General features: G+C 51.4%; 1 protein-coding gene across 1 annotated transcript in view; it reads left to right on the plus strand.

Moving 5' to 3' along the window:
• LOC147092114 (T-cell differentiation antigen CD6-like) overlaps positions 1–23,677 on the plus strand; it is a 98,940-nt gene that overhangs the window by 41,174 nt on the left and 34,089 nt on the right. Inside the window, exons 7-10 of the mRNA XM_085975555.1 lie at positions 916–963; positions 2,779–2,913; positions 14,491–14,601; positions 16,021–16,131. Coding sequence (XP_085831681.1) covers positions 916–963; positions 2,779–2,913; positions 14,491–14,601; positions 16,021–16,131 — 405 coding nt within the window. The remainder of the gene's footprint in view (positions 1–915; positions 964–2,778; positions 2,914–14,490; positions 14,602–16,020; positions 16,132–23,677) is intronic.

A 23,677-nucleotide genomic window follows, 5' to 3' on the forward strand; every position in this document is an offset into this window, starting at 1 on the left:
TATCTGTACACTGACTGGTGTCTCTCAGTACCCTCTCTCTCTCAGGGTGATATCTGTACACTGACTGGTGTCTCTCAGTACCCTCTCTCTCTCAGGGTGATATCTGTACACTGACTGGTGTCTCTCAGTACCCTCTCTCTCGCAGGGTGATATCTGTACACTGACTGGTGTCTCTCAGTCCCCTCTCCCTCAGGGAGATACCTGTACACTGACTGGTGTCTCTCAGACCTCTCTCTCTCAGGGAGATATCTGTACACTGACTGGTGTCTCTCAGTACCCTCTCTCTCTCAGGGTGATATCTGTACACTGACTGGTGTCTCTCAGACCTCTCTCTCTCAGGGAGATATCTGTACACTGACTGGTGTCTCTCAGTACCCTCTCTCTCTCAGGGTGATATCTGTACACTGACTGGTGTCTCTCAGACCCCTCTCTCTCAGGGTGATATCTGTACACTGACTGGTGTCTCTCAGTACCCTCTCTCTCTCAGGGTGATATCTGTACACTGACTGGTGTCTCTCAGTACCCTCTCTCTCTCAGGGTGATATCTGTACACTGACTGGTGTCTCTCAGACCCCTCTCTCTCAGGGTGATATCTGTACACTGACTGGTGTCTCTCAATCCCTCTCTCCCCCTCACAAAGATATCTGCACACTGACTGGTGTCTCTCAGACCCCTCTCCCTCAGGGAGATATCTGTACACTGACTGGTGTCTCTCAGTACCCTCTCCCTCAGGGAGATATCTGTACACTGACTGGTGTCTCTCAGACCCCTCTCCCTCAGGGAGATATCTGTACACTGACTGGTGTCTCTCAGTACCCTCTCTCTCTCAGGCTGATATCTGTACATTGACTGGTGTCTCTCAGGGACTATCTGTACACTGACTGTAATATCTTACTGTACTTACAACCTCACTAGGTTCGAAAGGAGCCCCTCCGAATGTCACCACGGACAGGATTACAACAGGTACAAAGTTAGGCGACTCTGATCGAAAGAGGTGCTCAGTACTGGGGAGAATAGTCAATAGTCTGCTTTAAACTCGTTGATTTTAGTTGGCTAGATGCAAAAATTACAATTTGCATCAGCATCTGTGGGTTAGAGAGATTGGAAATCAGTCAGGGTTCCTGCTCCTGATCACTGTCCAGTGACACCTGGGTTAGAGAGGAAATCAGCCAGGGTTCCTGCTCCTGATCACTGCCCAGTGACCCCTGGGTTAGAGAGGAAATCAGCCAGGGTTCCTGCTCCTGATCACTGTCCAGTGACCCCTGGGTTAGAGAGAGAGAGGAAATCAGTCAGGGTTCCTGCTCCTGATCACTGTCCAGTGACCCCTGGGTTAGAGAGAGAGAGGAAATCAGTCAGGGTTCCTGCTCCTGATCACTGTCCAGTGACCCCTGGGTTAGAGAGAGAGAGGAAATCAGTCAGGGTTCCTGCTCCTGATCACTGTCCAGTGACACCTGGGTTAGAGAGAGAGGAAATCAGTCAGGGTTCCTGCTCCTGATCACTGTCCAGTGACCCCTGGGTTAGAGAGAGAGGAAATCAGCCAGGGTTCCTGCTCCTGATCACTGTCCAGTGACACCTGGGTTAGAGAGAGAGGAAATCAGTCAGGGTTCCTGCTCCTGATCACTGTCCAGTGACCCCTGGGTTAGAGAGGAAATTAGCCAGGGTTCCTGCTCCTGATCACTGTCCAGTGACCCCTGGGTTAGAGAGGGGAAATCAGCCAGGGTTCCTGCTCCTGATCACTGCCCAGTGACCCCTGGGTTAGAGAGGGGAAATCAGCCAGGGTTCCTGCTCCTGATCATTGTCCAGTGACCCCTGGGTTAAAGAGAGAGGGAAATCAGCCAGGGTTCCAGCTCCTGATCACTGCCCAGTGACCTCTGGGTCAGAGAGAGGGATAATCAGCCAGGGTTCCTGCTCCTGGTCACTGTCCAGTGACCCCTGGGTTAGCGAGAGGGGAAATCAGCCAGGGTTCCTGCTCCTGATCACTGTCCAGTGACCCCTGGGTTAGAGAGAGAGGAAATCAGCCAGGGTTCCTGCTCCTGATCACTGACCAGTGACCCCTGGGTTAGAGAGAGAGGAAATCAGCCAGGGTTCCTGCTCCTGATCACTGCCCAGTGACCCCTGGGTTAGAGAGGGGAAATCAGCCAGGGTTCCTGCTCCTGATCATTGTCCAATGACCCCTGGGTTAGAGAGAGAGGAAATCAGCCAGGGTTCCTGCTCCTGATCACTGACCAGTGACCCCTGGGTTAGAGAGAGGAAATCAGCCAGGGTTCCTGCTCCTGGTCACTGTCCAGTGACCCCTGGGTTAGAGAGAGTGGAAATCAGCCAGGGTTCCAGCTCCTGATCACTGTCCAGTGACCCCTGGGTTAGAGAGAGTGGAAATCAGCCAGGGTTCCAGCTCCTGATCACTGTCCAGTGACCCCTGGGTTAGAGAGAGGGGAAATCAGCCAGGGTTCCCGCTCCTGATCACTGTCCAGTGACCCCTGGGTTAGAGAGAGTGGAAATCAGCCAGTGTTCCAGCTCCTGGTCACTGCCCAGTGACCCCTGCCGGAAAGTGTGTGTGCGGTAATCGGGTGAGGTCAGAATTGTGCTCGTCGGTGATGCCTTTATAGTCAAATATCCCATCGACAATGTCCCAATTATCGGAGGGGGCGTTGGGAACTATGGGACGGTAGCCAGCGGAAGAAACAGGACCAACAGGAGAAGGGGAGGATGGAAACAGGAAGGAGGGCTCGCGAGTGAGTCCTCTGCTGAATAACCTTCTTTCTCCTGATTTCCTTTCAGCATCGGTGGGGGTTAAGGAGGCCCCACCCCACAGAGACATCTTCTTGCTGCTCATCATTGGCCTGCTAGTGACCCTGCTGGTGATTCTCGCTGTCCTGTTCATGGTTAACTACTTCAGGATGAAACGGAGGATGGGTGTGTATCAGTCCGTCTGTTCCCCCCAATAGAAAGATCCCACTCTCCGTACGCTCCAATTCTAAAATTCTCAAACTCCTCTTCAAATCCCTCCATGTCCTCGCCGCGCCCCCACCATCTCAACGACAGCACATTGCATTTATACAGCTGCCTTGAACGTAGTAAACCGTCCCAATTCGCTTCACAAGAGCGATTCTCAAACAGATTCTGACACCGAGCCACAGAAGGAGATATTAGGGCCGGTGACCGAAAGCTTGGTCAAAGAGCTAGGTTTCAAGGATCTTCCTCAAGGAGGAGGGAGAGGCGGAGAGCTTCAGGAAGGGAATTCCAGCGCTCAGGGGCCCAGGCAGGTGAAAGCGCGGCCGCCAATGCTGGAGTGATTAAAATCGGGAGGATGCGCAATAGGCCAAGATAGGAGGAGCGCAGAGATCTCGGAGAGTTGTAGGGGCTGGAGGAGGTTACAGAGATAGGGAGTGTTGTTGGGGCTGGAGGAGGTTACAGAGATAGGGAGGGTTGTAGGGGCCGGAGGAGGTTACAGAGATAGGGAGTGTTGTAGGGGCTGGAGGAGGTTACAGAGATAGGGAGGGTTGTAGGGGCTGGAGGAGGATACAGAGATAGTGAGGGGTGAGGCCATTGAGGGATTTGAAACCAAGGATGAGAAATTTAAAATCGAGGCGTTGCCGGACCGGGAGCCAATTAAGGTCAGCGAGCACAGGGGGTGATGGGTGAAATAATCTCTAACCTCCTCCAGCCCCTACCAACCTCCCTACCTCTGTAACCTCCTCCAGCTCCTACAACCCTCCCTATCTCTGTAACCTCCACAAGCCCCTACAATCCTCCCTATCTCTGCAACCTCCTACAGCTCCTACAACCCTCCCTATCTCTGTAAACTCCTCCAACCCTGCAACCCTCCCTATCTCTGTAACCTCCTCCAGCTCCTACAACGCTCCCTAACTCTGTAACCTCCTCCAGCTCCTACAACCCTCCCTATCTCTATAAACTCCTCCAGCCCTACAACCCTCCCTATCTCTGTAAACTCCTCCAGCACCTACAATCCTCCCTATCTCTGTAACCTGCTCCAGCCCCTACAATCCTACCTATCTCTGTAACCTGCTCCAGCCCTTCAATCCCCACTATCTCTGTAACCTCCTAGAGCCCTACAACCCTCCCTATCTCTCTAACCTCCTTGAGCCCCGACAATCATTTCGATCTCTGTAAACTTCTCCAGCCCTACAACACTTCCTACCTCTGTAACCTCCTCCAGCTCTGCAACACTCCTTACCCCTGTAAACTCCTCCAGCCCCTACAACCCTCCCTATCTCTGTAACCTCCTCCCGCCTGCACAATCCTCCCTATCTCTCTAACCTCCTGCAGCCCTAGAACCCGCCCTATCTCTGTAACCATCACCAGTCCTACAAGCCTCCCAATTTCTGTAACCTCCTCCAGTCCTACAAGGCACCCTATCTCTGTAAACTCCACCAGCCCTACAAACCTCCCTCTCTCTGTAAACTCCTCCAGCCCCTAAAACACTCCCGATCTCTGTAACCTCCTCCAACCCTGCAACCCTCCCTATCTCTGTAACCTCCTCCAGCCCCTACAACTCTCCCTATCTCTGTAACCTCCTCCAGCCCTGCAACCCTCCCTATCTCTGTAAGCTCCTCCAACACTACAATCCTCCCTATCTCTGTAAGCTCCAACAGCCCTACATCCCCCCCATCTCTGTAACCTGCTCCAGCCATTCAACCCCCACTATCTCTGTAACCTCCTACAGCCCTAAAACCCTCCCTATCTCTCAAACCTCCTTGAGCCCCGACAATAATCTGAATCTCTGTAACCTTCTCCAGCCCTACAACACTCCCTAACTCTGTAACCTCCTCCAGCCCTAGAAACATAGAAACATAGAAGATAGGAACAGGAGTAGGTCACTCGGCCCCTCGAGCCTGCTCCGCCATTCAATGAGATCATGGTTGATCATCCAAATTCAGTACCCTGCTTTCTCCCCATATCCCTTGATCCCATTAGCCTTAAGAAATATCTCCAACTCCTTCTTGAATATATTTAATGACTTGGCCTCCACTGCCTTCTGTGGTAGAGAATTCCACAGGTTCACCACTCTCTGGGTGAAGAAATTCCTCCTCATCTCAGTCCTAAATGGCTTAACCCTTATCCTTAGACTGTGACCCCTGGTTCTGGACGCCCCGGCCATCGGGAACATCCTTCCTGCATCCAGACTGTCCACTCCTGTTAGAATTTTATAAGTTTCAATGAGATCCCCTCTCATTCTTCTAAACTCCAGCGAGTATAAGCCCAATCGACCCAATCTCTCCTCATACGTCATTCCTGCCATCCCAGGTATCAGTCTGGTGAATCTTCACTGCACTCCCTCCATGGCAAGAACATCCTTCCTCAGATAAGACGACCAAAACTGCACACAATACTCAAGGTGTGGTCTCACCAAGGCCCTGTACAACTGCAGCAAGACATCCTTGTTCATGTACTCGAAACCTTTCGCTACGAAGGCCAACAAATCATTTGCCTTCTTAACCGCCTGCTGCACCTGCATGCTTACCTTCAGTGACTGGTGCACAAGGACACCCAGGTCTCGTTGCACTTCCCATTCTCCCAATCTATTGCCGTTCAGATAATAATCTGCCTTCCTGTATTTGCCACCAAAGTGGATAACCTCGCATTTATCCACATTATACAGCATCTGCCATGCTTCTGCCCAATCACCCAACCTGTCCAAATCATACTGGAGTTACTCGGCATCCTCCAACAACCCTCCCTATCTCTGTAACCTCCTCCAGCCCTGCAACCCTCCTTATCCCTGTAATCTCCTCCAGCTCCTACAAACCTTCCTATCTCTGTAACCTCCTACCGCTCCTACAATCCTCCCTATCTCTGTAACCTTCTCCAGCCCTACAACACTCCCTATCTCTGTAACCTCCTCCAGCACCGACAACCCTCCCTATCTGTGTAACCTCCTCCAGTCCTATAATCCTCCCTATCACCCCCTCCAGCCGCTACAAACATCCCTATCTCTGTAACCTCCTCCAGCCCCTACAAGCCTCCCTATCTCTGTAAACTCCACCAGCCTTACAACCCTCCCTATCTCTGTATCCTCCTCCTGCCCTACAACCCTCCCTATCTCTGTAACCTCCTCCAGCCCTACAAACCTCCCTATCTCTGTAAACTCCCCCAGTCCCTACAAACTTCCCTATCTCTGTAACCTCCTCTAGTCCCTACAACCCTCCCTATATCTGGAACCTCCTCCAGCCCTACAACCCTCCCAATTTCTGTAACCTCCATCAGCCCCTACAACACTCCCTATCTCTGTAATCTCCTCCAGCCCTCCAACCCTCCCTATCTCTGTAACATCCTCCAGCCCCGACAACACTCCCTATCTCTGTAACCTCCTCCAGCCACTACAACCCTTCCTATCTCTGTAAGCTCCTCCAGCCCTTAGAACCCTCCCTATCCCTGTAACCTTCTCAAGCCCCTACAACCCTCCCTATCTCTGTAACCTCTCCCAGATCTACAACCGTCCCTATCTCTGTAACCTCCTCCAGCCCCTACAACCCTCCCTATCTCTGTAATTTCCTCCAGCCCTACAACCCTCCCTATCTCTGTAACCTCCTCCAGCATTACAACCCTCCCTATCTCTGTAACCTCCACCTGTCCTTCAACACTCCCTATCTCTGTATCCACCTCCTGCCCGACAACCATCCCTATCTCTGTAACCTCCACCAGCCCTACAACCCTCCCTATCTCTGTATTTTCCTCCTGCCCTACAACCCTCCCTATCTCTGTAACCTCCTCCAGCCCCTACAACCCTCCCTATCTCTGTAAGCTCCTCCAGCCCCTACAACCCTCCCTATCCCTGTAACCTTCTCCAGCCCCTACAACCCTCCCTATCTCTGTAAACACTCCCAGATCTATAATCCTCCCTATCTCAGTAACCTCCTCCAGCCCCTACAACCCTCCCTATCTCTGTAATTTCCTCCAGCCCTACAACCCTCCCTATCTCTGTAACATCCACCAGCCCTACAAACCTCCCTATCTTTGTATTCTCCTCCAGCCCTACAAACCTCCCTATCTCTGTAACCTCCTCCAGCCCCTACAACACTCCCTATCTCTGTAACCTCCTCCAGCCCTACAAACCTCCCTATCTCTGTAACCTCCTCCAGTCCCTACATCCCTCCCTATCTCTCTAACCTCCTCCAGCCCTACAACCCTCTCTATTTCTGTATTCTCCTCCAGCCCTACAACCCTCCCTATCGCTGTAACCTCCACCAGCCCCTACAACCCTCCGTCTCTGTTACCTCCTCCAGCCCTACAACCCTCCATGTCTCTGTAACCTCCTCCAGCCCCTACAACCCTCCCTATCTCTGTAACCTCCTCCAGCCCTACAACCCTCCCTATCGCTGTAACCTCCACCAGCCCCTACAACCCGCCCTATCTCTGTTATCTCCTCCAGCCCTACAACCCTCCATATCTCTGTAACCTCCTCCAGCCCCTACAACCCTCCCTATCTCTGTAACCTCCTCCAGCCCTGCAATCCTCGCTATCACTCTAACCTACTCGAGCCCCGACAATCCTCTCGATCTCTCTAACCTTCTCCAGACCTGCAAACATCCCTATCTCTGTAACCTTCTCCAGCCCTACAACACTCCCTATCTCTGTAACCTCCTCCAGCACCGACAAGCCTCCCTATCTCTGTAACATCCCCCAGCCCTACAACCCTCCCTATCTGTGTAACCTCCTCCAGTCCTTTAATCCTCCCTATCACTCTTACCTCCTTCAGCCCCTACAAACCTCCCTATCTCTGTAACCTCCTCCAGCCCCTACAACCCTCGCTATCTCTTTAACCTCCTCCAAAACTGCAACTCTCCCTATCTCTGTAACATCCTCCGGTCCCGCAATCCTCACTATCTCTGTAACCTCCTACAATCCTCTCTATCTCTGTAACATCCTCCAGCCCCGACAACCCTCCGTATCTCTGTAACCTCCTCTAGTCCCTACAACACCCCCTATCTCTTTAACCTGCTCCAACCCTACAACTCTCCCTATCTCTGTAACCTCCTACAGTTCTACAACCCTCTCTATCTCTGTAACCTCCTCCAGCCCCTACAACCCTCGCTATCTCTTTAACCTCCTCCAAAACTGCAACTCTCCCTATCTCTGTAACATCCTCCGGTCCCGCAATCCTCACTATCTCTGTAACCTCCTACAATCCTCTCTATCTCTGTAACATCCTCCAGCCCCTACAACCCTCCCTATCTCTGTAACCTCCTCTAGTCCCTACAACACCCCTTATCTCTTTAACCTGCTCCAACCCTACAACTCTCCCTATCTCTGTAACCTCCTACAGTTCTACAACCCTCTCTATCTCTGTAACCTCCTCCAGCCCCTACAAACCTCCCTATCTCTGTAAACTCCTCCAGTCCTTACAACCTTTCCTATCTATGTAACCTCCTCCAGCCCCTACAACCCTCCCTACCTCTGTAACCTCCTCCAGCCCCTACAACCCTCCCTATCTCTGTAACCTCCTCCAGCCCCTACAACCCTCCCTATCTCTGTAACCTCCTCCAGCCCCTACAACCCTCCCTATCTCTGTAACATCCTCCAGCCCTACTACCCTCCCTATCTCTGTAACCTCCTCCAGCCCTACAATCCTCACCATCTCGTTAACCTCCTCCAGCCCTACAACCCTCCCTATCTCTGTAACCTCCTCCAGCCCCTACAACCCTCCCTATCTCTGTAATCTCCTCCAGCCCTACAACCCTCCCTATCTCTCTAACCTCCTCCAGCCCCTACAACACTCCCTATCTCTGTAGCCTCCTCCAGCCCTACAACCTTCCCTATCTTTGTAACATCCTCCAGCCCCTACAACCCTCCCTATCTCTGTAGCATCCTCCAGCCCCTACGACCCTCCCTATCTCTGTAACCTCCTCCAGCCCTACAATCCTCACCATCTCGTTAACCTCCTCCAGCCCTACAACACTCCCTATCTCTATAACCTCCTCCAGCCCTACAATCCTCACCATCTCTGTAACCTCCTCCAGCACTACAACCCTCCCTATCTCTGTAACCTCCTCCAGCCCTGCAATCCTCGCTATCACTCTAACCTACTCGAGCCCCGACAATCCTCTCGATCTCTCTAACCTTCTCCAGACCTGCAAACATCCCTATCTCTGTAACCTTCTCCAGCCCTACAACACTCCCTATCTCTGTAACCTCCTCCAGCACCGACAAGCCTCCCTATCTCTGTAACATCCCCCAGCCCTACAACCCTCCCTATCTGTGTAACCTCCTCCAGTCCTTTAATCCTCCCTATCACTCTTACCTCCTTCAGCCCCTACAAACCTCCCTATCTCTGTAACCTCCTCCAGCCCCTACAACCCTCGCTATCTCTTTAACCTCCTCCAAAACTGCAACTCTCCCTATCTCTGTAACATCCTCCGGTCCCGCAATCCTCACTATCTCTGTAACCTCCTACAATCCTCTCTATCTCTGTAACATCCTCCAGCCCCTACAACACTCCCTATCTCTGTAACCTCCTCTAGTCCCTGCAACACCCCCTATCTCTTTAACCTGCTCCAACCCTACAACTCTCCCTATCTCTGTAACCTCCTACAGTTCTACAACCCTCTCTATCTCTGTAACCTCCTCCAGCCCCTACAAACCTCCCTATCTCTGTAAACTCCTCCAGTCCTTACAACCTTTCCTATCTATGTAACCTCCTCCAGCCCCTACAACCCTCCCTACCTCTGTAACCTCCTCCAGCCCCTACAACCCTCCCTATCTCTGTAACCTCCTCCAGCCCCTACAACCCTCCCTATCTCTGTAACCTCCTCCAGCCCCTACAACCCTCCCTATCTCTGTAACATCCTCCAGCCCCTACTACCCTCCCTATCTCTGTAACCTCCTCCAGCCCTACAATCCTCACCATCTCGTTAACCTCCTCCAGCCCTACAACCCTCCCTATCTCTGTAACCTCCTCCAGCCCCTACAACCCTCCCTATCTCTGTAATCTCCTCCAGCCCTACAACCCTCCCTATCTCTGTAACCTCCTCCAGCCCTACAACCCTCCCTATCTCTCTAACGTCCTCCAGCCCCTACAACCCTCCCTATCTCTGTAGCATCCTCCAGCCCCTACAACCCTCCCTATCTCTGTAATCTCCTCCAGCCCTACAACCCTCCCTATCTCTCTAACGTCCTCCAGCCCCTACAACCCTCCCTATCTCTGTAGCATCCTCCAGCCCCTACACCCCTCCCTATCTCTGTAACCTCCTCCAGCCCTACAATCCTCACCATCTCTGTAACCTCCTCCAGCCCTACAACCCTCCCTATCTCTGTAACATCCTCCTGCCCCTACACCCCTCCCTATCTCTGTAACATCCTCCTGCCCCTGCAACCCTCCGAGATCTCTGCGCTCCTCCAATTGCGGCCTCTTGCGAATCCCCTGATTTCCATCGCTCCACTTTTGGCAGGCGTGCCTTCAGCCGTCTGGGCCCCTAAGCCGTGGAATTCCTTCCCTGAACCTCTCCACCTCGCTACCTCCTCCTTTTACATGCTCCTTAAAACCCGCCTCTTTTACCAAGCTGTTGGTCACCTTTCGCTTATATATCCTTATGTCGCTCGGTGTCAAATTGTGTTTGATAATCGCTCCTATGGAGCGCCTTGGGATGTTTTACTACATTAAAGGCGGCTGTATCAATGCAAGTTGTTGTTGGTAAAAACCCCACCCACCTGTGTCCAGCAGCAGTGGTTGGGGGTGCCGCCCCCTCAGTCTGTGGCTGGATTTGACCCACAGTTCACAGAAGGTGTAAAGTACAAACCACCTGCACTGCCCACTCCATCCCCACCAGTCACCTGTGCCCTAAGCTCCTGCCAACAGGAGCGGCAGAATGTACAAGGTTCACTTAGACAACCGTTTCCACGTAAGAATGTTTTTGAATGAAGGACAGAACTTGGATTTCTCTTCTTCTTTGGCAGTTTTTTGATGGGGTAACAGAGAGGGTTGATGAGGGCACTGCGGTTGATGTAGTATACATGGACTTCTAAGTGGTGTTCGACAAAGTGCCACATAATAGGCTTGCTAGCAAAGTTGAAGCCCATGGAATAAAAGAGACAGTGGCAGCATGGATACGGAATTGGCTAAGTGACAGGAAACAGAGAGTAGTGATGAACGGTTGTTTTTTGGACTGGAGGAAGGTATCACCGACCTCAACTCCATTCACCGGCCCTATCGCCATATCCCTTGATGCCCCTACTAGTCAGAAATCTTTTGACTTCTGTTTTGAATATACCCAATGGCTACCCCTGGGGTAGAGAATTCCAAAGATTCACCACCCTGTGTGAAGAAATTTCTTCTCATCTCAGTCCTGAATGGCTGAGGCTGTGGCCCCTGGTTCTTGACTCCCCAGCCACGGGAAACATCCTCGCTGCATCCACCTTATCAAGCCCTGACCCCACTAACAGTTGCTAGTTACTTCCCCTCAACAAACGTTAGACTAATATAATTTCCTAGTTTATCTCTTTTACCCTTCTTAAATAATCTTCTTCTGAGGCAGTCCCTCGGAACCGAGGATGTCTTGCTTCCACACTAAAAATGAGTTCTCAGGTGACTGATGAGTCCAATGCGGGACCTACAGTCTCTGTCACAGGTGGGGCAGATGGCGGTTGACGGGGACGGGTGGGTGGGGTGCTTGGGTTGACGTGCGCTCCTTGTGCTCCTTGCGCTTGGCTTCCGCTTGTTCCCGGCGAAGAGACTCGAGGTGTTCAGCGCCTTCCCGAATGCTGCTCCTCCACTTTGTGCGGTCTTGGGCCAGGGATTCCCAGGTGTCGGTGGGGATGTTGCACTTTTTTCCAAGGAGGCTTTGAGGGTGTCCTTGAAGCATTTCCTCTGCCCACCTGGGGCTCTCTTGCCGTGCCGGAGCTCCGAGTAGAGTGTTTGTTTTGGGAGTCTCGTATCGGGCATGCGGACAATGTGACCCGTCCATCGGAGCTGATCGAAGCTTCAACATTTCTATAGCGCCTTTCACCACCTTAGGACGTCCCAAAGCCCTTTACAGTCAATTAAGTACTTTTTTTGAAGTGTGGTCACTGTTGTAATGTGGGTAATGTGGCAGCCAATTTGTGCATAGCAAGCTCCCACAAACAGCTATGTGATAATGAGCAGATTGGCTGTTTTAGTGATGTTGATTGAGCGATTAATATTGGGCCCCAGGTCACCGAGGTGAGCTCCCCTGCGGTACTTACAATAGTGGGCGTGGGCTCTTATACCCGAGAGGGTAGACGCGGCCTCGGTTTATTGTCTCATCCAAAAGCCGACACCTCTGACAGTGCAGCACTCCCTCAGTACTGCCCCTCCGACAGTGCAGCGCTCCCTCAGTACTGCCCCTCCGACAGTGCAGCGCTCCCTCAGTACTGCACCTCCCACACTGCAACGCTCCCTCAGTGCTGCCCCTCCGACAGTGCAGCGCTCCCTCAGTACTGCCCCTCCGACAGTGCAGCGCTCCTTCAGTACTGCCCCTCCAACAGTGCAATGCTCCCTCAGTACTGCCCCTCCGACAGTGCAGCACTCCCTCAGTACTGCCCCTCCGACAGTGCAGCGCTCCCTCAGTACTGCCCCTCCGACAGTGCAGCGCTCCTTCAGTACTGCCACTCCAACAGTGCAATGCTCCCTCAGTACTGCCCCTCTGACAGTGCAGCGCTCCCTCAGTACTGCCCCTCCGACAGTGCAGCGCTCCCTCAGTACTGCCCCTCCGACAGTGCAGCGCTCCCTCAGTACTGCCCCTCCGACGGTGCAGCGCTCCCTCAGTACTGCCCTTCCGACAGTGCGGCGCTCCCTCAGTACTGCCCCTCCGACAGTGCAGCGCTCCCTCAGTACTGCCCCTCCGACAGTGCATTGCTCCCTCAGTACTGCCCCTCCGACAGTGCAGCGCTCACTCAGTACTGCCCCTCCGACAGTGCAGCACTCCGTCAGTACTGTCCCTCCGACAGTGCAGCGCTCCCTCAGTACTGCCCCTCCGACAGTGTGGCCCCTCCCTCAGTACTGTCCCTCCGACAGTGCGGTGCTCCCTCAGTACTGCCCCTCCGACAGTGCAGCACTCCCTCAGTACTGCCCCTCCGACAGTGCAGCGCTCCCTCAGTACTGCCCCTCCGACAGTGCAGCACTCCCTCAGTACTGCCCCTCCAACAGTGCAGCACTCCCTCAGTACTGCCCTTCCGACAGTGCGGCGCTCCCTCAGTTCTGCCCCTCTGACAGTGCAGCACTCCCTCAGTGCTGCCCCTCTGACAGTGCAGCGCTCCCTCAGTACTGCCCCTCTGACAGTGCAGCGCTCCCTCAGTATTGCCCCTCGGACAGTGCAGCACTCTCTCAGTACTGCCCCTCCAACAGTGCAGCGCTCCCTCAGTACTGTCCCTCCAACAGTGCAGCGCTCCCTCAGTACTGCCCCTCCGACAGCACGGCGCTCCCTCAGTACTGCCCCTCCGACAGTGCGGCGCTCCCTCAGTTCTGCCCCTCTGACAGTGAAGCACTCCATCAGTACTGGCCCTGCGACAGTGCGGCGCTCCCTCAGTACTGCCCCTCCGACAGTGTGGCGCTCCCTCAGTTCTGCCCCTCCGACAGTGCAGCACTCCCTCAGTACTGCCCCTCCGACAGTGCAGCGCTCCCTCAGTACTGCCCCTCCGACAGTGCAGCACTCCCTCAGTACTGCCCCTCCAACAGTGCAGCACTCCCTCAGTACTGCCCTTCCGACAGTGCGGCGCTCCCTCAGTTCTGCCCCTCTGACAGTGCAGCACTCCCTCAGTGCTGCCCCTCTGACAGTGCAGCGCTCCCTCAGTACTGCCCCTCTGACAGTGCAGCGCTCCCTCAGTATTGCCCCTCGGACAGTGCAGCACTCTCTCAGTACTGCCCCTCCAACAGTGCAGCGCTCCCTCAGTACTGTCCCTCCAACAGTGCAGCGCTCCCTCAGTACTGCCCCTCCGACAGCACGGCGCTCCCTCAGTACTGCCCCTCCGACAGTGCGGCGCTCCCTCAGTTCTGCCCCTCTGACAGTGAAGCACTCCATCAGTACTGGCCCTGCGACAGTGCGGCGCTCCCTCAGTACTGCCCCTCCGACAGTGTGGCGCTCCCTCAGTTCTGCCCCTCCGACAGTGCAGCACTCCCTCAGTACTGCCCCTCCGACAGTGCGGCGCTCCCTCAGTACTGCCCCTCTGACAGTGCGGCACTCCCTCAGTATTGTCATCGGGAATGTCAGCCTGGATTATGGGGCTCGAGTGTCTGGAGTGGGATTGGAACCCACGACCTCTGACTCCGAGGCGAGAGCGCTCCCCACTGAGCCATGGCTGCCACTATTTGTTTGGGGTTGAATCGAGGCCAGCCCAGTGGGAAATTGGCAGCCATTTCTGGCAGCTGCCAGGAAGCCTCACAAAACGTCAAGGAGAGGTTGTAAATATCTTCGTCAGCCTGCAAGCTGAGAGTGGCCACTATCTGGGAATGATGATGGAGGTGGGGGTTGAGGGTTTTTGATAGGCCGTCTTTAACGCTGACTGATTCTCTGCTTCCAGTGATGCACCTTGCCCACCCCACCCGCAACGACTCCACCATCTCGACCAATGAATACAGGGAGGTGTCCGCTGTGCCAGCAACCAACCACTTCAAACCCCCGTCGCAGAACGGTACGTGCAGAGTGCGCCGAGACGCCCCGCCTTTCACTGAGGCTCCGCGGCAACAGGGCTCGGACTGACCCCCCCGTTTACAGTCAGACAGTTTGGACCGCCTCTCCCAGCCAAGGGGATTAACACTTTCACCTCTTTCCTTTTCTAGTGAAGAGATCCCCAATCCCTTTCGTATTGGTTGTGTATTTACCGATCTCTTGCGCATCCAAGCTTGCACGTACCAATCTCTAATGGATACCATTTGCTGTAGCAATCTCTGTGTGCCCGAGTTTGCATAGAATCATAGCACAGCACAGAAGGAGGCCCTTCAGCCCATCGTGCCTGTGCCGGCTCTTTGGTAGAGCTATCCAATTAATCCCACTCCCCCTGCTCCTTCCCCATCGCCCAGTAAAGTTTTCCAATTCAAGTATTTACCCAATTCTCTTTTGAAAGTTATTATAAATCTGCTTCCACCGCCCTTTCAGGCAGCGCATTCCAGATCACAACAACTCGCTGCGTAAAAATATTTATCATCTCCCGCTCTGGTTCTTTTTGCCAATTACCTTAAATCTGTGCCCTCTGGTTACCGACATTCCTGCCACTGGAAACAGTTTCTCCTTATTTACTCTATCAAAACCTTTGATGATTTTGAACACCTCCATCAACTCTCCCCTTAACCTTCTCTGCTCTAAGGAGAACAATCCCAGCTTCTCCAGTCTCTCCACATAACTGAAGTCCCTCATCCCTGGTACCATTGTGGTCAATCTCCCCTTAACCTTCTCTGCTCTAAGGAGAACAATCCCAGCTTCTCCAGTCTCTCCACGTAACTGAAGTCCCTCATCCCTGGTACCATTCTGGTCAATCTCCCCTTAACCTTCTCTGCTCTAAGGAGAACAACCCCAGCTTCTCCAGTCTCTCCACCTAACTGAAGTCCCTCATCCCCGGTACCATTCTGGTCAATCTCCCCTTAACCTTCTCTGCTCTAAGGAGAACAATCCCAGCTTCTCCAGTCTCTCCACGTAACTGAAGTCCCTCATCCCTGGTACCATTCTGGTCCATCTCCCCTTAACCTTCTCTGCTCTAAGGAGAACAATCCCAGCTTCTCCAGTCTCTCCATGTAACTGAAGTCCCTCATCCCTGGTACCATTCTGGTCAATCTCCCCTTAACCTTCTCTGCTCTAAGGAGAACAATCCCAGCTTCTCCAGTCTCTCCACGTAACTGAAATCCCTCATCCCCGGTACCATTCTGGTCAATCTCCCCTGCACCCTCTCCAAGCCCTTGACATCCTTCCTGAAGTGCGGTGCCCAGAATTGGACCCAATACTCCAGCTGGGGCCTAACCTATGTGCCAAGCTTTTATCTATACCCAGCTTGCCTGTACCAATCTCTATCTATAACATTTACATGCATCAAATCTTGTGCACCCGGTTTGTGTTGCAGTTCCTTTGGCTGCAGTCAGGATTAATGAAGACTCGGATTCCTTTGGAGATGACTATGAAGACTACAACACCTTTGCGCCCAACCACGCTGTCAATTTCTCCACCTTTAAATGTAAGCATTGGTTCTTGAGCGGGGCCGGAGACCGGTGACAGCGACCGATGGTCAGTAACAGGGACAGGTCCCAATAACGGGAACTACCGAGAACACCCGGCATCGATTGTCAATGTGGCAGCCGGGCGGGAAACTGGCATGAGGGAGCTACCCACATGGGCAGGAAGTTACCCTCCGGGCGAAGGGCATTTCACTGGGTGGGAGTGTGACAGAGTGACCATATTGGTCTATGGTTTAGGATTACTGTAGCACGTTACTAGGCCATCTGCCAGGATTTGAGGAGATTTGCATCTATGGTAGTGTCAGTCGATTCCTGCTTAAATCCATGTCCTCTGGTTACCCACCCTCCTCCCACTGGAAACAGTTTCTCCTTATTTACTCTAACAAAACCACTCATGATTTTGAAAACCGCTATCAAATCTCCCCTTAACCTTCTCTGCCCTAAGGAGAACAACCCCAGCTTCTCCAGTCTCTCCACATAACTGAAGTCCCTCATCCCTGGTACCATTCTGGTCAATCTCCCCTTAACCTTCTCTGGTCTAAGGAGAACAACCCCAGCTTCTCCAGTCTTTCCACATAACTGAAGTCCCTCATCCCCTGGTACCATTCTGGTCAACCTCCCCTTAACCTTCTCTGGTCTAAGGAGAACAACCCCAGCTTCTCCAGTCTCTCCACGTAACTGAAGTCCCTCATCCCCTGGTACCATTCTGGTCAATCTCCCCTTAACCTTCTCTGCTCTAAGGAGAACAATCCCAGCTTCTCCAGTCTCTCCACGTAACTGAAGTCCCTCATCCCCTGGTACCATTGTGGTCAATCTCCCTTTAACCTTCTCTGGTCTAAGGAGAACAATCCCAGCTTTTCCAGTCTCTCCACGTAACTGAAGTCCCTCATCCCCGGTACCATTCTGGTCAATCTCCCCTTAACCTTCTCTGCTCTAAGGAGAACAACCCCAGCTTCTCCAGTCTCTCCACATAACTGAAGTCCCTCATCCCTGGGACACAAACTAGGGGTTGTATTCCCTGGAATTTAAAAGATTAAGAGGCAATCTTATTGAAGTTTTCAGGATATTAAGGGAAACAGATAGGGTAGATAGAGAGAAACTATTTCCGCTGGTTGGGGATACTAGGACTAGGGGACATAGTCTAAAAATTAGAGCCAGACCTTTCAGGAGTGAAGTTAGGAAACACTTCTACACACAAAGGGTGGGAGAAGTTTGGGACTCTTTTCCGCAAAGGGCAACTGATTTTAAATCTGAGATTGATAGATTTTTGATAACCAAGGGTCTAGAAGGATTTGGGGCAAAGGCAGGTACATGGGGTTAGGTCACAGATCAGCCATGATCTCATTGAACGTCAGAACAGGTTCGAGGGCCTGGATGGCCTCCTCCTGTTTCTACTTTCCTATGTTCCTATTGACGTAAGAAAACTACAAGGCACGTGGTCTAAGCGTTAAACAAAGCTTTAGTCAACTGTTTTACAACATGGAGGTCTAGTTGTGTCCTTCACTAGTTCCTGTTAAGAATGTCCTGCGCAAGCTGGGCCCGTGCCTGAATATTTATACTCTCCCTGGACAGCGCCACCCGTAGGCCGCTCAGTATTATTTCATAAGTCTTTCTTTCATGAATGACTGATTCATGTCACCTATGTTTCACGATCTTAACCTCAAGTTCACCAATCAATAAAAGCTCATGGGGCAGGTACAAAAAGGCTCGTGGAATGTTGACCCTTATCTCAAGGGGCCTAGCATACAAACGGTGAGGAAGGGATGCCTCAGTTGTACTTCTTCTTAGGCAGTCCCTCGGAACCGAGGATGACTTGCTTCCACGCTAAAAATGAGTTCTCAGGTGACTGATGAGTCCAATGCGGGACCTACAGTCTCTGTCACAGGTGGGGCAGATGGTGGTTGAAGGGGCGGGTGGGTGGTGTGCTTGGGTTGACGTGCGCTCCTTCCGCTGTTTGCGCTTGGCTTCTGCTTGATCCCGGCGAAGAGACTCGAAGTGTTCGGCGCCCTCCCGGATGCTTCTCCTCCACTTTGTGCGGTCTTGGGCCAGGGATTCGCAGGTGTTGGTGAAAATGTTGCACTTTTTCAAGGAGTGTAGTGGCGCTTCTTAGTTTCCAAACAGGCAGCCACTGAGCTGTGGGGTTTTTTAACAACGAGTAGATGCGTGTCGAAATAAAACGTTCCCAAACGTAGCTTTGTCTTTTAAACTGTTTACTATAACACTTAACAAACGGAATTACAAAGCAAACACGTATAAACGAACACGGTCAAAAACTGTACTGCTCCAAACCTCACAGCTTCTGCCTCCTTCAACCACGTGCAGTTTAAACTGTAAAATGGCTGCACCCATGTGTGGCTTAGGGACTGTTCCATTGTGGCAAGAATGAAGGGGGTGTCTCGGACTATACTACTGGAGCAAGAACATAGGGGGTTTCTTAATACAATAAGTCGGTCAGGTAAATTAACTGCATTATGCCATTTAGCCACTATTTTAAAGTATTTTCTTAAGCTTTTATGGCTCTTACATTCCGGCCCCTAATTGACTAGGCACATGAAGCATATCAATTACTCAAACATTAAGAGTCATAAACTAATGAGTTCAACATATTTACAATATAAGTGTCCACTTTTTTCGTTCGGGAACCTTTCACGCTGCTTCTTGTAGCAGGCAGAGCTTTGTGATCGGTCTTTCCAGGGTACTGGTCTTGGTTTGCAAACAAACGCGATGAACGACGCCTCTGGAGTCTGGCATGGTCTTAATTATTTTTCCCATCAACCAAGAATTTCTAGGGGCTGAATCATCCACAATTAAGACAATGTCTCCGACAATGAAGTTCCTCTTTATTTTGGACCATTTTTGACGCTCCTGTAGCAGAGGTAAGTATTCTCTTGTCCATCTGGTCCAGAAAAGGTCTGACATATACTGAACTTGCCTCCACTTCCGACGGGCATACAGATCTTCCTTTTTGAAGACTCCCGGGGGCATGGCTGGCTGTGTTTTCAACAACAACAGGTGGTTCGGAGTCAGGGCTTCGAGGTCATTGGGATCATCTGATGTCTTAGTTATCGGTCGGTCATTAATGATGGCTTCGACCTCGCACAGAACGGTTTGGAGTCCCTCGTCGTCAAGCGCTTGCTGCTTCAGTACAGAACTGAGTAGTTTTCTTACGGTGCGTATCTGTCTTTCCCAGACACCTCCGTGGTGGGATGCAGCCGGAGGATTGAAGATCCACTTAATTCCTGTTTGCATCATGGCTTCCTGTATTTTAAGCTGATTCCAACCTTCAATAGCTTCCCATAGTTCTCTCTCCGCTCCGCCGAAATTAGTGCCATTATCAGAACGCATAATGGACACCTGTCCTCTTCTACAGACAAAGCGCCGCAAGGCGTTAATACAGGAATCAGTGTCAAGCGTGTGTGCCACCTCAATATGAACAGCTCTGATGGTCAAACAAGTGAAAAGCACACCATATCTCTTGACAAGGCTCCGTCCTCGCTTTACCTCGAAAGGTCCGAAATAGTCCACCCCTACGTTTGTAAATGGGGGCTTGTCTGGTAACAAACGGTCTTCAGGCAGGTCTGCCATTTTCTGCTCCCCAGCTCTAGCGTGTAACCGTCTGCAAACAATGCATTCAGAGAGTATTTTTCTTATTACGGAATTAGCTCCTGGAATCCAGTATCTTTGTCTTAGCTTCGCAAGCACGTGATTCCTCCCACTGTGTCCAATACTCTGGTGTATATGCTGAAGAATGAGGGTAGCAACCCGGAGGTCCTTAGAAAGGATAGCAGGATGCTTGGCCTCCTCTGGCATAGCAGATTTGTTTAGTCTCCCTCCCACCCTCAGTACTCCATCTTGCAGTGTAGGGTCCAGCTTGTAGATATGACTACCTTTCTTGATTGGAGTATTTCGCTGTAGAGCTTCGATTTCTTCTGGGTATCTTTGTCTTTGACTGAAGCGAACTATCTCCTTCTCAGCCTTGGCCAAATCCTCCACGGTCAATGAATTCTTGCCCAATGTGGTCTTGTGATGATGCGTATACTGCTGTAGAAGCATTCTCTGCTTATCAGGGTTACTTTCAGACTGACTGATAGTGGCTCGGTACTCTTTTCTCTTACCGCTCAGGTGTAGCAGCAACTCTTTCAACCTTAGAAACCATGCAACTGCTTTCCTCAACTGGTGCCATCCTGAGAAATGGTTAACAAGCTTGTTCACTGTGTCAAAGTTCTCTTTCGTATTTATGAGATTTACTGTGACTGATCTCTTGACTTCGACGTCGTCTTCAGCAATCTGACTTGGCATATCTGGTCTTTCTGGCCATGATCTCTCTGTTTCCAGCAGATAACTTGGGCCTTGTATCCAAGTTTCACTCCTCATGAAGTTTTCAGCCTTCAATCCTCGTGAGGCTTGATCTGCTGGGTTTAATGAGGTGTTTACGTACCTCCATTGAGATGGTTGTGTAGCTTCTCTAATGGATGAGATTCTGTTTGCTACGAAGGTCTTGAAGCGTATCTTCTCATTCTCTATATACTTCAGCACCGTCGTGCTATCCGTCCAGAAGACAGATTCTTCTAATGGGAGCTGTAACTCTTTCCGCATCACCTGGTCAACTTTAACTGCAACAACCGCTGCCGTCAATTCCAGTCTCGGGATGGTGACCTGCTTCAGCGGAGCCACCCTGGATTTCCCCATGAGGAAGGCACAATGTTTCTGGCCCTGTTGATTTGTCAGCAAGAGGTAAGTAGCCGTGCCATAGCCGTCCTCACTGGCGTCCGAGAAATGATGTAGTTGAGCCGTCTTTGTAACTCCGAAACTCGCGGGCTTGATGCATCTACTGACGTTGAAGCTAGAAAGTTGTTGCAAATCTGTCAACCATCTGTGCCATCTCTGAGTTTGACCTTCTGGGATATCTTCATCCCATCCTCTCTTGTCTCTACACAGCTCTCGTAGCATCAGCTTCACCGGCAGAATGAGTGGTGCCAGGAATCCAAGAGGGTCGTAGATGGAACTGACCACGGAGAGAATCCCTCATCTTGTGGATGGTCTTTCGTTCACCATTATCCTGAAGTTGAACGTGTCTGACTCGATGCACCATTGTACACCAAGAGCTCTCTCGATAGGAAGGACATCGTGGCTCAGGTCCAGATCTTTGACTTCAGTGGCTCTTTCCTTTTCTGGGATAGAAGCTAGAACTGCTCTGCTGTTGCTTATCCACTTAGTCAGATGGAATCCTCCATTCGAACACAGAGTTCTAAGGTCTCTTGACAGTGCGATGGCATCGTCTTCTGTTGACACGGACTTCAGACAGTCGTCGACATAAAAGTTTCTGAAGATTGTCTCCACAGCCTCTGATGGTGCTTTGCCTTTGCCATCTTCTGCAGTTTTTCTGAGAGCGTAGCTTGCACAGCTGGGAGATAATGTGGCTCCGAACAAGTGTACGGCCATTCTACATTCCACCATCGCTTGACTAACGTCGCCATCTGGCCACCAAAGGAAGCGCAGAAGATCAGCATCTTCATCAGGGATTCTAACTTGGTAGAACATTGATTCTATGTCTGCCATCATGGCAACGAGCTCTTGTCTAAACCTAGTCAAGACGCCAATGAGGGTATTAGTAAGATCAGGACCTTGAAGCAGCTGGTCATTCAGTGAAGTTCCTCTGAATGAGGCGGCGCAGTCAAACACTACACGGATCTTTTTCTTCTTTGGGTGATACACCCCGTGATGAGGAATGTACCAGACCCTTCCATCGTCTCTGTTCAACTGTTCCTCGGGCACCTTTACAGCATAGCCTTTCGCTATGATGTTTCTCATGAAGTCTTTGTAGTCTGCGTGAAAGTCGGGGTTCTTGTTCAGCTTTCTCTTTAGACTGATGGCGCGTTGCTCTGCTATGCAGCGATTGTTCGGCATCTTCGCGGTCTGTCTTCTCAGTGGCAAACCAATGTGATAGTGGCCATCAATGAACTGTGTAGACCTTGTCATCAAACCCATGAACTGATGGTCTTCTTGTGACATCTCTGTCTTTTCCTCACAGCTGCGTTCTGAGAAGTCTGCGTTGAACTGCTGTATCAACAGCTCTTCAATGCTTGCGATAGAGATGCGATTAACTGTGACGTTTTGTCGTTCCTCCTTGTTCGACTTGTGGCCATCATCTCTCCTTACCGGTCCATTGACTACCCATCCAAGGGCTGTCCTGACGGCATAGGGTCCGTCATCCTTGCTGTTTATCACCTGCCATGGCTCCATAGATTTGTAGGCATTGGTTCCAATTAATAGGCCAATTTCTGCTTCAATGTATGGGAGGCGCACCTTTTCTAGGTAAGGCCATCTATCCACATCCTTCTGCAGGGCTAGGTTCCCTATTCTAACAGGAATCTCCCTCTGTGTGAAAACATTAGGCAGGTCTATGAAGTCCTTCTCTTCAAGTCCACACACTTCTAGGTCTGACAGGATATAACTTTGCATTGACTTCTCATGACCCATGGTGCGTAATAGGATTTCTGCTGTTCTGCCTCTAACGTTCAGCTGTCGCATGAGTGATTCTGTGCAGAACGTTGCTGAACTACCTGGATCCATGAAGGCGTAAGTCTCCACAAGCTTCTCGCTCCTCTTAGACTTGATCTTTACTGGTACGATGGCAAGAATACAGTCACTGTCACCGGCCCCAGTGAGTCCACAAGTCTCTGGTTCTAGCGACACCAGAGCACTTGAAACAACCTTCTCGTCGGTATTGTTTTCTTCACTCTTCTTAGAGACTTGTTCTTCTTTATGGATATGCAGCAGACTGGGATGTTTCCGAGTGCACTCTCTGCATGTTGTTCTTTGCTTACAGTTTCTACTCAGGTGCCCCCGAGAGAGACATCCAAAGCATAGGCCGTTGCACTTCAGGAATTCGATTCTGTCCTTATGTGGCTGTGCTTTGATGTCGCTGCAGAAATCCAATGTATGATTCTTCTGGCAGAATAAGCATGGCTTCTGAAAGGCATTAGCAGACGTCACTGTGCTGCTCTTTTTGGGAGATGAGTTCTGGGGCCTTTCTTCCTCGGCCTGGGTGACGATAGTTGCAAAGCTGCTTCCCCTGGAACCACCTTTCCTGAGAGTCTTTGATTCAACAGGCTTGGCTTTCACTCTTCCATCGGTGGTCGGGCTGACATCTTGGATGTTTCCAAACAATGGGTCCCTAGCAATTTTAGCCTGTTTGTCTATGAAGTTCACTAAGTCTGCAAACCTGGCTCTACTTTTCCGTCTCTCCATTATCTCAAAGGCTGTTCTTCTCCATTGTTCTCTCATCCTGTAAGGAAGCTTAGAGATGATGATTCTCATAGTCGTAGGATTGTCCATCTCTTCCACGAATTCAACATCCTCCATGGTGTTGCGACATCCTATGAGGAAAAGAACATATGCGTTCAATGCCTCTCCGTCCTCCGATCTGATCTGTGGCCACTTGGTAGCCTTTTCGATATATGCAGTGGCTATCTTCAGCTCGTTACCATAGTGCTCCTGCAGCAACTTCCTGGCTTCTATGTATCCCCGGTCTGGTCTCATGTG

This window comes from Somniosus microcephalus, unplaced genomic scaffold, assembly GCF_052327205.1.
Source record: "Somniosus microcephalus isolate GS21.2 unplaced genomic scaffold, FLI_Smic_1.0 unresolved_chr2, whole genome shotgun sequence".
In the NCBI taxonomy this organism is placed as follows: Eukaryota; Metazoa; Chordata; class Chondrichthyes; order Squaliformes; family Somniosidae; genus Somniosus; species Somniosus microcephalus.